The sequence below is a fragment of the Colias philodice genome, chromosome 21, assembly GCF_061535455.1.
Source record: "Colias philodice isolate Cphi_HAF_F1 chromosome 21, ilColPhil1 Martin Lab GWU primary, whole genome shotgun sequence".
Lineage (NCBI taxonomy): Eukaryota > Metazoa > Arthropoda > Insecta > Lepidoptera > Pieridae > Colias > Colias philodice.
The window spans coordinates 8,266,615-8,283,866 of NC_143106.1; the positions used below are offsets into that span (position 1 = coordinate 8,266,615).

At 30.9% G+C, this 17,252-nt stretch overlaps 1 protein-coding gene across 2 annotated transcripts in view; it reads left to right on the forward strand.

Moving 5' to 3' along the window:
- The window catches only part of LOC149479084 (alpha-tocopherol transfer protein-like), a 35,346-nt gene that overhangs the window by 7,751 nt on the left and 10,343 nt on the right, over positions 1–17,252 (forward strand). Inside the window, exons 1-2 of one of the 2 annotated variants that reach the window (XM_089708874.1) lie at positions 1,184–1,258; positions 12,052–12,190. In XM_089708874.1, the coding sequence (XP_089565000.1) occupies positions 12,055–12,190 (136 nt within the window). In that variant the 5' untranslated portion in view covers positions 1,184–1,258; positions 12,052–12,054. Of the gene's footprint in view, positions 1–1,183; positions 1,259–12,051; positions 12,191–17,252 lie in introns of those variants that run through there. The other variant, XM_089708875.1, reaches the window with a different exon arrangement.

A 17,252-nucleotide genomic window follows, 5' to 3' on the forward strand; every position in this document is an offset into this window, starting at 1 on the left:
AGAGTAACAAACATCCATACATCCATACAAACTTTCGCCTTTATAATAGTATTAAGATTTACTTATGTATAATTCCTGACCAATTAATGAAAACTTAATTTCCCTGTAAAATGAAAAATTTTTCACACAGTGTTTTTTTCCAAAAAAATTGCTCCCGGTTTGCTCTAATTTATAAATCGGTTCAGTATAATATAATATAATATAGATGTTTGCTCTGTGTCTGGGTGTTAATTATCTTTATAAGTATTTATTTAAAATTACTTATATATTATGTAGGTATGTTTATCAGCCATCTGGTTTCCTGGATAACACAAGCGAATGCTTAGTATGGGATCAGATCGTGCCGTGTGTGAAAAATGTCCTGAAATATTAATTATTATTTAACTAGGCAAAATATACAAGCCATGTACATATTTGTATTTGCTAGTAAGTAGTATCATATTTTATCAAAATATTATAAAATTTATTCTAAGCAAAAACAAAGTGCACAGAGATTTTTTATTAGATTCTAGTTGAAAAATAAACTGTTCTGGTCGTTGTCTAAATTAACTATTTTCATTAAAAATATATACTTAGTTAAATTTTACCTTAAAATAAAATTTGTATTATGTTGCCTAAGACGTCCGTAGTCCACTATGAGAGAGTACATCGCCTTTGCAAGGATACCTATCCTTGCAAAGGCGGAAATCCCACGGGAACGGGAACTATGCGGGTTTGTCTTTGAAATTGCGAGCGGAAAATGGAAATTATTATATTAAAGAAAACAGCATTGAGAAAATACTTCCTCTGTTTTATTTAAGTAACAGTTTAACATTGAGGAAAAGCCAAAATTTAAAACAACTTTCAGGTAGGTACGAGATCATAACCTTGTTAAATTAACAATTATCATATTTTTTATGTTGGATGCTGGCAAAAAATAATTAGCGTACCTATCACTGTTACTTACATGCATTATTTTGGTATAACTAGATATTTCATGACGATAAAAAAAATACGATGATGATATTTGAAATCCCTACTAATATTATAAATGCGAAAGTAACTCTGTCTGTCTGTCTGACAACTGAAGGTTCATAATCAAGACTGAACTTTAATAAGTTCAGTCTATAAGGTAAAGCAAAAATGAGACAATTAATCAAGGTTATTTTGGTTCAGGATGTACTTATGTTTAATTAAATAACCAGTGTGACTGAGTGCGGGCGGTCGTGTTATAAAAACCGGATTATAATACTTATTATAATTCAGTCCGTAAAACTACGTAAGTATTTTTTAAATTATTTTCATAATAAATTACGATTTTTTTGTGTTTAGTAGGGATTTGTTCACGGTTTTTTAAATATTCGAAATTGTAACTAAATGCGTGAATGAAATTTCTTATTTAGACATTTTCAATTTTTTTAAACAACTCGAGTATAATAAGTATCTCTACAATTTTTCAACAAATCAATATTTTCATTTATTTATGAAAATTTACATGTTTTTCTAATAAAATGATTTTTTATAATGCCATCAATAGTTACAAATTTTATTGAAATGTCACGATATTTAAAATATGTTTTTAGTCATCGTTCATAATTATTAATAAAACATGTAGGTACTTACATTCATTAAAACAGTCAATATTTATTTATTTAGTCTATCAATTTTTTATGAAATCTTGTATCATCTCACATCTGCCACTCTTAATTTTAATTCATTTTTGGTTATCCAATTATAGGAATGTTGGAAATTTCGTATATTATTTCATTTTTTAAATTGTATTTACTCACAGAGCCTAATTACATTCTGCTTTTTATAAATTACAGGTCAACGAAATGTGTAGGTACCTATGTACTCGCGTTGATTTAATTTTAACATTGAATCTTTAAAAATAACACAATTAATCGTTTTAACTTATGATAACCTTGTTATTGAGTTTTTATAAAGAAACAAAGGTAATAATCTTATTTGTATGGAAAGAGGAGATAAGTCTTAAATTACTAAATAATAGTTTAGTACAATCGAAGCAATAAGCATATATAATATCTCGATAATAGCATAATAATCAGATCTCATTGGGATACCTAGCCTATGTCTCAGTCAAAATAGATTGAGTACATCAAAAATTTTTAAATTTTTTGTCTAAGGGCTTCGAGTCAGTCAAAAACGTTTTTGACAAATTTGTCCAAAACTGGTCTTGACCAGCATTGACTTTTGACTGTAACATGTACTTTAGGAACTATGTAGATGTCTGCTTAGAGAGTTTATATAATATTAGCTAATATTTAGATTTTTTTCTATTATCGGATGCTTCAAACACAGACTGAGCTAGTGATGCTCTATAATACCTACTTATTTGTTAAACAGATCAAATAGACTAGATGTGTTATTTGAATTAATTTATCATAAAAAAGCTAATTAAAAGTTTATAGGTACTTAATTAACTAAATGGATTATTATTCCTTTGATTTATACACCATTGTATTAATTTTTTAACCATTTAACCGATAATAATTATTGTACCAGCTATTTAGTAGGTACCTATAAGATTACGATATTTTCAACCGACTTCATAAAAAGGCGGATTTTTGTAGTCCTACTCTATTTTTTTAACATTACACCTACCCATGTAACTATATTATATACCTATTATAAATCGTTTTTCGGTAGATAAAAATTATGAAAGGCTTCTTTACGAAAATAGTGGCATGAAGTTAATTGACATTGAGATTTGAGACGGATACATAATAGGTAGAGATAAACTACGATAACATGGCGCGCCCCTCCAAAATTCAAAACGTTTGAAAGTATTTGTGAAATTCATAATAAATAATATAATATAATAATAAAAATTAATAATTTAATTATTATATTATTATAAATAATAATAATATAATATTTAAATATTTGTATTTCACTACACACATTGAAACAGTAATTTGGAGGGGCGCGCCATGTTATCGTAGTTTATCTCTACCTACTTACCTAATATGAACTTAAAAAAATATTCAAATTTGCTCTGTGTGAGATAAAATTTTAGTACTTAGATATATCTATTTATAGACTAGGTATATTATCTATACATATAATAAAATCGTAGGAAAGTCAAAACTGTACATTGAATATTTTTTTAAAAGAATACATAATCCATGATCTATAATCGATATAGAAGCCAAAAACATAGTTTTTAGAATTTTTGTCTGTTTGTCTGTTTGTCGGTTTGTCTGTTTGTCTGTTTGTCTGTATGTTTGTCCAGGCTAATCTCAGAAAGTACTGCACGGATTTACTTCAAATTTTGCATGAATATTACTAACAGGTCGGGTCAGGCTGTTATATACATATTATCATGCTATCACCTTCGGGGGAGGAGCTGTGAACCTTTATTTTTCTTACGTATTCCGTGTACTACGACAGCGTACAATATAAAGACTCATGTTTAAATGTTGTTTTTGAGTAAGCCATGCTATTGTCTACCTTTACACTATAAAAACTACATCATTTAAGTAATTTTGGCAGAGAAACAGTATAATGAATCTTAGTAGTATAAAGACAAATTTAAAACAGCGCCATCTATGAGATTTCATTAAAATTAAATCAATTTACATAATATTAACGCTCCTTGGAAATTCATAATTTAAATATTATGATGTTGGTGAGGTTGTTTTTTTTTGTAAATTTAATAAATAATTCATATCTTCCCAGAGTAAATTTCAGGTGCGCTTATATTTCATGTGAATATACTAAATTTTTATAAGTGAGGGTAGATGTTTCTTATTTGATGTTAGTTACAGTTATATAGGTAATAGATGTAGTATTTGTATTCTCTTTGGGTAATAGTAGATAACAGTGATTGTGTTCATTGGTTACATTTTTAAAAACCTTCGGCTTTTTTTTAATTTTCGCCTTCTTGCGTTTCCACAAAAGGTAAGTTGTAGCTTTTATATTTATTGTTTATTATAATTATATAGTTAGACTCATGTTTTTAATTAGTTAAAGTTATGACAAAATAAGAAAATGATGAAATTTTATTTTTATCAATTTCACTTTTACAAGACTATAATATTATACGCCCAAAGAAGGTCACTTTAGTTCTTGATAAAACTTTATTTGTTAGTAGCTTTTTATTAAAATTAGGTACACTTATCTTTTGATTTTTTTTTATTTACAGATTCAATGTTCATAAAAATTGACGATTTGCGTGAGGATGTAGTGGAAATTAGTAACCTTGCGCGTGGTCAATCAATATTCAATACATATTATAATAAAATTCTAGAAAAGTGATGTCTGTACAATGAAAATATGTAAAAAAATAGCAGGGGTTATTATTAAATCGATCCCAAACCCAAAACTGTAGTTATAATTTTTTTGTCTGTTTGTCTGTATGTTTGTGCACGCTAATCTCAGAAACGGCTTATCCGATTTAGATGCGGTTTTCACTAATATATTGTGGTAATCTTCATTTAACATTAAGTGTTTATTTCATGTTAATCGGTTTGTAAATAAAAAAGTTATGACCATTTAAGTATTCACGGCGAACATTTGCAAAGGCATTCTATTGTACACTATAGTACAGTGTACGATAAAACGTAAGTTATTTGTTATACGCTACAGTAATTATTCCTTATAAATGTCCAGGTGATCATATCGAAAGTCCCCAAGGGTGGGGGGGTAAGCTGAGGTAGTAGGGGGGGGAAGGGGTCAAATTAGAATTATGCTTACTTCTAGGTAAATTTTATACATAAAATGTCCTTTAAATTATGTCGTATTATATTTTTAACCCCTTTTAACCATTTTTAACCATCAAAAAGATGGGTGATAAGTGTTTGACCGCTATGTTTGTCTGTTTGTGCCACCGTAGCTCGCTAACAGGTAATACGAATTAGATGCGTGTTAGGCAGCATATTTTCCGACGCTGGTTCTTAGATAAAGTGTATCAAAATCGGTTCATCCATTTATTATACCTAGGTATATAGAGGTAAAAGTGGGAATGTGGGAAAAAATATTAGTTATATTTTTATCCAATTCGGTTTATCCATTTATTAGATTACAGCGGTGAAAGTGGGAATGAACAAAAATCGAATGTGGTCAAATAATATACTCAAGCGGCGTATCAAAATATAAAAGAGCAACGTGTTTTATCGAAATCGGTTCATCCGTTTATTACATTTAGGGGTGACAGTGGTTAGATAAATAAACCAAATGGAGCATCAAACGACAGGATATGACGTGTACATATAGGTATAATTAGATAATATGGTTTAGATCAAAATCGGTTCTGCCAGGTTACTAGGTGCTTACTAGGTGTGGTCGTGCTTACTAGGTGTGGAAAGAGAAGGGTTGAAAGTCTGTAAAAGAAGAGGGGGATATGGGAGTGAGAGGATAGCCACACCCTGGAAATTTTGAACTCTACTCAAAGCCACATAGGCCTGGCTCTTGGCAATTTTTTTTCCTAAAGATACCACTTCTTTTGCCACTGTGATCCATTACAATTTGTGCACGGTTACGGCCCAACTTAAAAGATGCCAAGGAGCAACAAACTTATAGATATCAATATGATGTAGGAATGTAATATGGAGGTAGAGGTAGGTCTCGCTCACTTGAAAATATCACATGAAAATAAGAAACCGAAGTTAAAAATTTAAAAATTAAAAAGAAAAACCCAACGCAACGAAGGAAAAGGAATAAATAATAATTTTACAAACTTCCCGACGATCTTTAAAATTAAGTACCATTATAAAAAAAATATAATTGTATATGATATGATAATGATGGTATGGCAGCCCCGATGACTTTGTTTTTTTATTATTATAAATATTTAAAATGGTATTTATTTTTAAAGATCTTCGGGAAGTTTGTAAAATTAGTGAAACTTTTATTACATCGTCTCAAACTTTTTAGTCTGTGTAGCGCATGTCGCGTGACGGTCGGCTGCCGAGTAGGTATAAAGCACTGTTCGGAGTCATTATCGTACAAATACGATAATTTTGTGCCTAAGTTTCACTTTTACCGTGGTTTCATAAAACCACACAACATTTTTTCCTTTTTCTATGCACTTTTCTTCGTTGCGTTGGGGTCTTTTTTTTATTTAATTTTTATTGCACGGTCTAAACGGTTTAGTTACTACAGGCGTGAGACAGGAAAGATCTGAGCGCTGAGACAAACGTCAAAACGTAAAGGAATAGAATCCGCTATCGATACTAATTATTGTCTTAAGCGTATGATGTTTTGCTAAGGATTTGTTCACCTTACCAACGACGACGACGACCACGAACAAAATTTTCATCCAGTCGTAATTTAACAAAATTGTGCAAAACACAATTAAAAATAAATTATTAAAATTTCCTGTCGTTCTGGTGATTGGAATTTTTATTTTTGAGATCAACGAATGAAAAAATAGATTTTTCGTAGAAACGGTGGCTCCTAGAAAACAATGTATTTGAAGTTTTTTTATAGATAATTTTACCGTTTCTACGAAAAATCTATTTTTTCATTCATTGATCTCAAAAAAAAAAATTGACACCAGAACGACAGGAAATTTTAATATTTTATTCTAATTGTGTTTTGCACAATTTTGTTAAATTGCGACTGGATGAAAATTTTGTTCGTGGTCGTCGTCGTCGTTGGTAGGGTGAACAAATCCTTAGCAAAACATCATACGCTTATGTCAATTAGTATCGATAGCGGATTCTATTCCTTTGCGTTTTGACGTTTGTCTCGGCGCTCAGTTGCTGCACGATATATTGTCAAAAACATCCATACAAGGAAGGAAGAAAAATAAATTTGCTCCCTTCCCTCCTGGTGCCTAAAAATAATATGACATAATTTAAAATAAATTTTACGTAGAAAATTAACTAGGTATTTATTTTTATTTTTTAGCTCAGTTTAGTAATAAATTTTACTAACAGTTCGTTTAATTATTTATGGTAGTACGTGTTTATTCAATAAAAGTTAAGTAGTAACTACCTACTATGCAGTCACTATTCCACGCGGACGAAGTCGCGGGCACAGCTAGTAACTGATATAAAAATGAATCGCAAAATGTGTTGGTAAGCGCATAACTCGAGAACGGCTGAACCGATTTCGATAATTCTTTTTTTATTATATTCCTTGAAGTACGAGGATGGTTCTTATGGAGAGAAAACGTAAACATGTACCACGGGCGAAGCCGGGGCGGACCGCTAGTAACTGATACAAATGTGATTCAATAATACATCATTTGTATGCTAATCTCGGATCACATATTATGTAAATAAACAAACCATAACTTAGTCAATTGTCTGTGACTTGAATAACAATCGCAATACAAGATTTATGTGATACTAGATTTCCGCCCGCGGCTTCGCCCGCGTTTTCAAAGGAAAACCCGCATAGTTCCCGTTCCCGTGGGATTTCCGGGATAAAACCTATCCTATGTGTTAATCCAAGTTACCCTCTATATGTGTGCTAAATTTCATTGTAATCGGTTCAGTAGTTTTTACGTGAAAGAGTAACAAACATCCATACATCCATACATCCATACATCCTTACAAACTTTCGCCTTTATAATATATAATATAAATAATGTCATTAGTCATGACTAGCTGTGCCTCGTGATTTTACCCCCATTGCTCCACTCCTGTTGCAGTTGGTCTGAGCGTGATGATATTATACCTATAGCCATCCTATAGCCTAACACCCTTAGATTAACACCGAAATAATTTTTCAAATCGGACCAGTAGTTCCTGAGATTAGCGCGTTCAAACAAGCAAACCCTTCAGCTTTATAATATTAGTATAGGATATAGTTTAATAAATTGTGATATCTTTGGACTAAGTGCTAGACAATGGCCAAACCAAGTTATTATAAAATAGCTGAAAATTTTGTGTCTTTAATTATCATTTTTGTGGCATAAAATTATATGTTTCCCAAATTCTTTATTCAATTTATTACTTATAAAAAACTTGCTTAGAACTTGTAACCTTAGATTTTTGTATTAATTTTTGTACTGTTTAATTATCTTTAATTTAATTACCTACAATTCACACGCAAAATGCAAATAAAAATGGAAAAAATAATTAATTTAAACTCAAAAATTAATTCTTATGAACGTTAGAGAACTAAATAAAACATAAAGGGTATCATTTAAGCTATCACCAATTTAATTAGTTTTGTGTTTCTTTAATAATAGGGTTTGTCCTCAAAATAGTAGATCTGTCACCAAAATGTAGTCACCAAACAATGCAAAATCAGTTCCACAATAAATCACCTAAAATCCTGAGATATAAGGTCTAGTACCAAATAAATGTTTTTGTATGTATTATAATAGGTGTGTCCTAATAAGTATTTAAGCAAACTAATTTAAAGAGATCACCAATAAATCATATTATTATGTTACTAGAAAATTACATTAAGTTCAAATAAAAAATTAGGGTTGTCATCATCGTTTCAACCAAAAGATTCTGCTACTTAACTAGACTCCCAAGGTTCTAAATTTCCACTGGTATGGTAGTATAAATTATATTTAAATAAAAATTTTAGCAGAGTAGTAAATAAAACAATTAACTAAAGTCAAAATAATCAATATTTATTGGTTAAAATAATTACCACTGAACAATCAGCGCTGATTTAAAATAGCTGGCTTATATGGCTAGCAGAATAGTAGATAAAACACTTAATTAAAGTTAAAATAATAAATATTTATTCTTAAAAATAATAACCACTGAATAATCAGCTTGTCGCGCCAATTTGTCTCCGCCCTTTTGATCATTTTTTCATTAAAATTATAAATTGATGTATTAAATTGGTAACGAATACTATTAATTTAATATCTGAACGAAATAAAATGTTACTACTGTATTGGTGACAAAATATCAAATAAAAAGGAGTCGCAGTCAGGGATCGATAATCGATTTATTTGGTGACAGATACCATTCTGAGCACAGAGCTATTATTTAAGTAACAAAACTGTTATTATAAGAACGAAGTTTATATTCATGTAATGCAATATAATTTTATTGGTTATCGATCTCTTATTTTACACATATATTAACATTAATTTGATAATTTCATACCTGGGAACAATTTTTGTTTATCTGAGAACGAAAATATTTCGTGGTGATACATCTATTTATTAGGTGATACAACTTGATGACAAATATATATTTTGGTGATAGAAAATATAGTTCCCAAACATAAATAGCTATTATGTACCTAATCTGAAAATTCAAATTACCTACTTCTCTTCATACACTCGAAAAACATAACCCTCTTTTAGGCAAAGTCGATTATATAGGCTTTAATACGGCACAAGTACAAAAAAAACCATAACTATGAAGGTTAAGTCACTTTAAGTTAAAACCAGTTTTGTCACAATATAATATAGCTTCATTATTATGTTATGTTCATAGAATAGGTAACGTTATAAATATCACTAGGTACATACATAGTATAAAACAAAGTCACTTTCTCTGTCCCTATGTCCCTATGTCCCTATGTATGCTTAAATCTTTAAAACTACGTAACGGATTTTGATGCGGTTTTTTTAATAGATAGAGTGATTCAAGAGGAAGGTTTTAGTATATAATTTATTATGTTTTAGACAAAGCGGGCGAAGCCGCGGGCGGTAACTGGTAAGCTAGTTATTTATATTTACTAGTTAACTACAATACTTTACAAAATACAGCCAATATAATAAATAATAATGCAATTGGTAAAGAATTGATTTTAATTAATTTCACAAACAAGCCAGTGCTTGCGTAGATGATTTTGATCTGCTTGCTGCATATACATATATATATCTAAATTCTAAAATATTTTCAATGCTGAAAACTTATGAAAATATCCTTTTAACCCTCCTCGCATACAGTAGGTAACATATTTCTATAAAACAGATTTTTTATATATTGTTTGATGCATTAACAACAGAACGTAAACATTTTATATTGTAAAAATAAATATAGACGCTGACGAAGGAATAATGCTAATAAAAAATCCGTTCTGCTGTTTTGTTTTTATGAATTTTCAAGGATACTCTTATCAATCTACTTCAAGTCATTATTTTTATAGCGACACATTTATTTTTAATTTTTTATTATACGTATGTCAAGATAATTATAGTTAGATATATATAATTTAAATACCTAATAATATTATGTATTTAATGACACAACCTGCCTGCGCCTATATTTTGTATTGTTATTTTTATGGAAATATACATTTAAAATCAAGTTTTAGTTTAAAAGTTCGTTTTAGTGCACATATAGTTTTCCTGATTCATATTTAGTGCTTATTTTTGCACGCCTCATAAGCGAAGCGTTGAGGTGGGTACTACTGTCACTTAGCGCAAAACATCTGATTTTTCAAACTTAAAATGTCTTTATGTATCATACATTGCACTTGTAAGATAATACATACACACACATATTAAGAAAAAACACTATTTTTAACGTTCATGATATTTTTGATGTCATTTTTGTTATTTAAACTAGTTAAAAAACAGTTTAAAAAAGTTCTGTCTTGGACGTCCGTGTGTCTGTATGTGCGGATCCTTTTTCTTGTTAACACGATAGCGACCGAAATACTTTACTAATCGAGTCTTTTGCACGCCTCATAAGCGAAGCGTTGAGGTGGGTACTACTGTCACTTCGCGCAAAACATCTGATTTTTCAAACTTAAAATGTCTTTATGTATCATACATTGCACTTGTAAGATAATACATACACACACATATTAAGAAAAAACACTATTTTTAACGTTCATGATATTTTTGATGTCATTTTTGTTATTTAAACTAGTTAAAAAACAGTTTAAAAAAGTTCTGTCTTGGACGTCCGTGTGTCTGTATGTGCGGATCCTTTTTCTTGTTAACACGATAGCGACCGAAATACTTTACTAATCGAGTCTTTTTTTTCTCTTACGCTTGAGTATGCTCAGGAATAGAACCCTTTCATTTTTCAGGGTCTGATTCGATGTGGTTTAATTGTTATTAAATAAACAAAAATAATAATTAAAAAAAAATTATGAGGCGTGCACTTTTGGATTTTCCAAATTATTTTTTTCTCTTACGCTTGAGTATGCTCAGGAATAGAACCCTTTCATTTTTCAGGGTCTGATTCGATGTGGTTTAATTGTTATTAAATAAACAAAAATAATAATTAATAAATATTTATTAAAAAAAAATTATGAGGCGTGCACTTTTGGATTTTCCAAATTATTTTTTTATTTGACCTCTTAACTTCCGTGTTGTCAAACCGCTTTATACTCGCTATGAACACGCTTTTATTAGCTTCACCTGTATGTTTGTATGTAACCGTTTCTTTTAGTCGATTTTGAACCACTTTATACGGACATATTTAATTCAAACTTTGCACACTTATCAAGGATCGGTGACATTAAAATACTTTTATGACTATTTATCTTATTAAAGCCAGTTTTTAACTATTTGAATTAAACTATCTATTTTGTTTGTATAAATAATGTATGTATGTATATATATATATATATATATATTATATTATTATTTAAAAAAAATTCTTAGCAATTAATTGTATAAGTACCTAGTTTCTCTTTAAATAAAATTATGCCTACATTCATGGGTCAGTGAATAGATGGTAAAATGGTTTAGTAATATTGTAAATACGTATAATATGGTTATTATAGGTATCTACTATCTAAGTATTATTATAATAATTGCACCCGCAGCCTATGGTTTGAGTTAGTTAGGTTTGGTTTTAAAATAAGCACCAATATACAGGTATAGAGGTATAGTCAATGTGGCTAATTGTGAAGTGTGAACAGGGGTGATTGTAAACAACTAACAAGAATATTTTTCTATAATCAGTCAGATGAATGTCCAAACGTTTAAAAGCTGGAATCGGATCTATAAAATGAAATATTATTTACACTTGTAAAAGAAGAGCTTTTTAGAATAGGTATTTAAAGTGTAAGTGGAGTTGTATCCAATCACCTCTGTTCACAATTACACACTATTGACCCTAGGTATAATGAATGAATAATTATATTTAACTCTACGACTTTTCTCTAGAATGGGTTCATTCATATAAAGTAACTACAAATTCTTATTCAAACTTTCAGAAAATGGTGGCCGGGGAGATTCCACCGTTCCCCTTGGAGGAGGAATACAAAAAGAACACTGGCATCACCCCTGATGATGTGAAGGAACTGCGTCGGTGGCTGAAGACGCAGCCACATCTACCTGATGAACATATTACAGGTATACTAGCTATAGTCCATGCTTTTGCTAGTGTATGAGGTTAAAAGAAGATTGCGTTTAAGGGTGCGTATAAAGCAAAATTACCAATCTTCTATTAGATGATACGTGTAATATTCAAGACCAAATCTAAAAAATAAAATATATATCAAACAAGATGATATGTTCAACGATTCTGTTTAATCAAAAACATAAAATATTAAAATTTACTCGATAAAAAAAAATCACCAAGTTAGCTCTAATTTTCACACTTTTACGTTTTCTACTTGACATGGTAATACTTATTATGATTTTTTTTTCATAAACAATTATATTAAAACATTTGCAAGATATTTGTCAGAGCATTTTGTGTAATTACTTTTAGTTTTGGTTTTATCTGCGATAAACCACTTTTGGCGCTCTTTTTTTCTCGAGATAAACGTTTGGTTTTGTCACGATAAAAGTGGTTTATCGCAGATAAAACCAAAACTAAAAGTAATTACACAAAATGCTCTGACAAATATCTTGCAAATGTTTTAATATAATTGTTTATGAAAAAAAAATCATAATAAGTATTCCACCTCCGCGCCCGTCGGAGTGGGGAGCGTGAGGTTTTTCGTTACGGAATTTCTGGATTCGGTCCCCGCGCTCAAGGCCCGCGATAGAAGCTATGCAATAGCTTAATAATTGACAATTTAATATTCTTTTTAATTTAATATAGTGGTAAATGCACCCATAAACTCCATGTAATGAGCTAAAGTGAAAAGAGTATAGAAGTATTTTTAAGTCTTTATTCTTCAATGATCCATACAAATACATAATACGAAAATATTGTCTGGGTCGAACGTTATTTTTTAACCGACTTCAAAAATAGTAGGAGGTTCTTTTCTTCAAAAATCTTCAGTATCGGATGAATGTTTTTGCCCGTGGTTTATTCTGCCAGTAGGTACACACGGGAAACAGTATTTAAATAATTAAAAGGTATACAGTGCCCATTTAAAAAGGCACGACATTGAAAATTGTAATAAGTGGTATTTGTAAGAGCCATTATGTATTTAAATCGTTGTTTTTCTACAATTAGATGTTATGATATTCACAATAACTGTGTTTATATACGTATAAGGCACAATAAGATAATGACCTTGTTTTATTATTTATAATTAGATACAAGTATGGGGAAAAAAATATAGTATTGTTAAAATAAGGTTAAAATAGGTCGGTCTATGCGGGCTGTTTCTATTAAATATAATTTTAAATCGTATACTTATATCGATCGAATCGTTTAAATAAGAATTAAAAAAATAGGGTATCATTTAAGCTATCACCAATTTAATTACTTTTGTGTTTCTTTAATAATAGGGTTTGTCCTCAAAATAGTAGATCTGTCACCAAAATGTAGTCACCAAACAATGCAAAATCAGTTCCACAATAAATCACCTAAAATCCTGAGATATAAGGTCTAGTACCAAATAAATGTTTTTGTATGTATTATAATAGGTGTGTCCTAATAAGTATTTAAGCAAACTAATTTAAAGAGATCACCAATAAATCATATTATGTTACTAGAAACTGTGCTAGAAAATTGCATTAAGTTCAAATAAAAAATTAGGGTTGTCATCATCGTTTCAACCAAAAGATTCTGCTACTTAACTAGACTCCCAAGGTTCTAAATTTCCACTGGTAGTATAAATTATATTTAAATAACATTTTTAGCAGAGTAACTAACTAGTAAATAAAACAATTAAAGTCAAAATAATCAATATTTATTGTTTAAAATAATTACCACTGAACAATCAGCGCTGGTTTAAAATAGCTGGCTTATGGCTAGCAGAATAGTAGATAAAACACTTAATTAAAGTTAAAATAATCAATATTTATTCAAATTTTAAGCGCGCCAATTTGTCTCCGCCCCTTTGATCATTTTTTCATTAAAATTATAAATTGATGTATTAAATTGGTAACGAATACTATTAATTTAATATCTGAACGAAATAAAATGTTACTACTGTATTGGTGACAAAATATCAAATAAAAAGGAGTCGCAGTCAGGGATCGATAATCGATTTATTTGGTGACAGATCTACCATTCTGAGCACAGAGCTATTATTTAAGTAACAAAACTGTTATTATAAGAACGAAGTTTATATTCATGTAATGCAATATAATTTTATTGGTTATCGATCTCTTATTTTACACATATATTAACATTAATTTGATAATTCATACCTGGGAACAATTTTTGTTTATCTGAGAACGAAAATATTTCGTGGTGATAGATCTATTTATTAGGTGATACAACTTGATGACAAATATAAATTTTGGTGATAGAAAATATAGTTCCCAAAAAAATATACTAATATTCGTTCAATGCAATATACTTACCTGATACGTATACCTATACAGGGTTTCCCACTATTGGTATAATAAGCGCGAAGGAACTTGTAGTTTTGTATATACTGATATTGCTGATCACGTAAAAAATACTTAAACTACAAAATTACGTCAAAAATTTTTTTGCTAAATTTTTCCTGAAAATCCATGTTTTCTTCTCTAGCTTCGCGCAGCCGGCATATACCGCTTCTCCAATGTGAGCATTTTGTATCAAAGTTGGGCGGGTTGCTTGTTATGGGTGTACACATAGAGTTTTAAGAATTCATCTTTTTGAAAAAAAATGCGTCTGGAATTTTACAAGTATTTTTTACGTATTCAGCGTATGCAAAACTATAACCTCCTTTGAGCTTAGTATACCAACAGTGGGACACCCTGTATATAAATTTTTCAAAATATATAGATTATTTGATTACTTAATAGAAATAGAAAAGCATTAATAACATTCAAAATCCTGTTTGGTTGTTATTATTTATTTATTTATTTATTATTAGTTATTTATCTCGATTCTGTATGAATCTAATATTTCGTTATTGCCGCTCATAGATTATAGCTGTGTTTAGAGCTGTGTCCCGCGGTTTTACCCGCATTGCTCCGCTCTTGGTCGATGATATAATATATTTATTTTTATTTATTTATTTTATACACTTTATTGTGCTGCCAACATAACAAAAGTGGGTACAATAGGACTTAAACTAGTACAAACAACACAGAGGGCGGCCTTATTACTAACAAGTAATCTCTTCCAGGCAACCAACAGATTGTGTGAAAAACAATATTACTACAGCGGAGGTAGGTAAAAAGTTAAACATAAATAGATGTTACTAAAAATACAGTCATAATATACACACTAAAATAAGATAAAATATACCATACCAAAAGATATACAATACATATAATAATATAATGCTATAAATAAAATAAATATAATAGTATATAAATACATCATAAAAATATAAACATAATATACTATAAAATATACTACAAATACAAAATACTATATCGATTCAAACGCAAGATTTAAAAAGTGGTCACGTATGAGGCTCTTAAATTTAGATAGAGTTTGAGCTTGCCTTATGGGTATAGGTAAGGAATTCCATAGATTAATGGCCGTAATAATAAAAGAATCACCATAAAAGCGCGTGCGATGGAAAGGTGTGCACAGGACAAGCCTATCCACTGAACGAAGGGAGTAGCTTTCACAGTGTAGGAAGTCAAATTTATTTTTAAGGTATGAAGGAGTCTTAGGGTCAAAAAGGACACGATAAAGTAACTGCAAGTAATGCACATTCCGGCGAAAGCGGACTGGGAGCCACTTGAGCTTCTTGCGGAAGGAAGAGACATGGTCGTATTTGCGAAGACCAAATACAAACCGGATACCATAGTTCTGGAGGCGCTCAAGTTTTTCTATCTGCTCGACTGATAAATCAGGAAAGCAAGCATCAGCGTAGTCAATAATAGGAAGGAGAAGGGACTGTGCTAGCATAACTTTGGTCGATATGGGTAAGAAATTACGAAGACGCCGCAATGAACTGGAAGCAGCATAAAATTTCCGACTCAGTTCCTGAATGTGATGCGACCAAGATAGTGTCTGATCCAGGTAGACACCTAAATTTTTGACGTGCTCGCTATAAGGTATGATTTCTCCCCGAATCTGTACAGAAGGCAGTATACCCCAATCAACCTCCGATATTTGGTAAGGACTACCGATAACGATGACCTGGCTTTTCGACGGATTGATTTTTAGGCCAAATTGATCACACCATGTTACTATGTTGGTTAGTTCGTTGTTGATGGAATGAACTGCGTTAGGTAGGTTATCAGGGGTTGATTGCGTGTAGATCTGTAAATCGTCGGCAAACATATGGTAGGGAGAAGTTAATTGAGATGTGAGATTGTTAATAAATATGGCAAATAGGAGAGGTGACAAGACGCCACCCTGTGGCACACCGGCGGGTACTGCACACCAAGATGAATGTTTGTCATCCATCAGGATACGCTGCCGCCGGTCGCCCAGGTAACTTTGAAACCAGTTAAGAACTGTCGATGAAAAGTTAAGAAGTCGTAGCAAACTCAGAAGGATATTGTGATTTACCGTGTTAAAAGCATTGCTAAAATCTAAGAGAGTTAGAACAGTAAGTTGCTTGTTGTCCATACCATGACGAATGTCATCGGTAACTTTAACCAGGGCTGTCGTCGTACTATGACCGGGACGAAAGCCTGACTGATAAGGACTAAGGATGTTATTAGTGTTAAGGAAACTGGTAAGCTGGGAGTGGATAAGACGCTCGAGTACTTTAGAAAGGAATGGTAAGATGGAGATAGGACGAAAATCAGGTAAACTCAAAGGATTAGATTTTTTGGGCATGGGAATGACATGAGCGTCCTTCCAGGAACTAGGAAAAGAACCGGAGGTGACTGAAAAATTAAGGATATGTGTTATGACGGGAATAATGATATCAAGGATAGGAATGATCATATTACGACTGATATGGTCAGTACCAATGGCATTCGATGATATGGACAGGATTGTCTTCTTAACTTCATCTACAGAACTTTTCTTGAAAATAAACGGGGGAAAATCAGGAGTAGAAATGGTAGAAAGATTTTTAACAGTAGAGGCAAGTTGTACATTATGATTAAGAATAGACGAAGAAGGCCTATAATATAGCCTTCCTCGATAAATGGGCTATCTAAC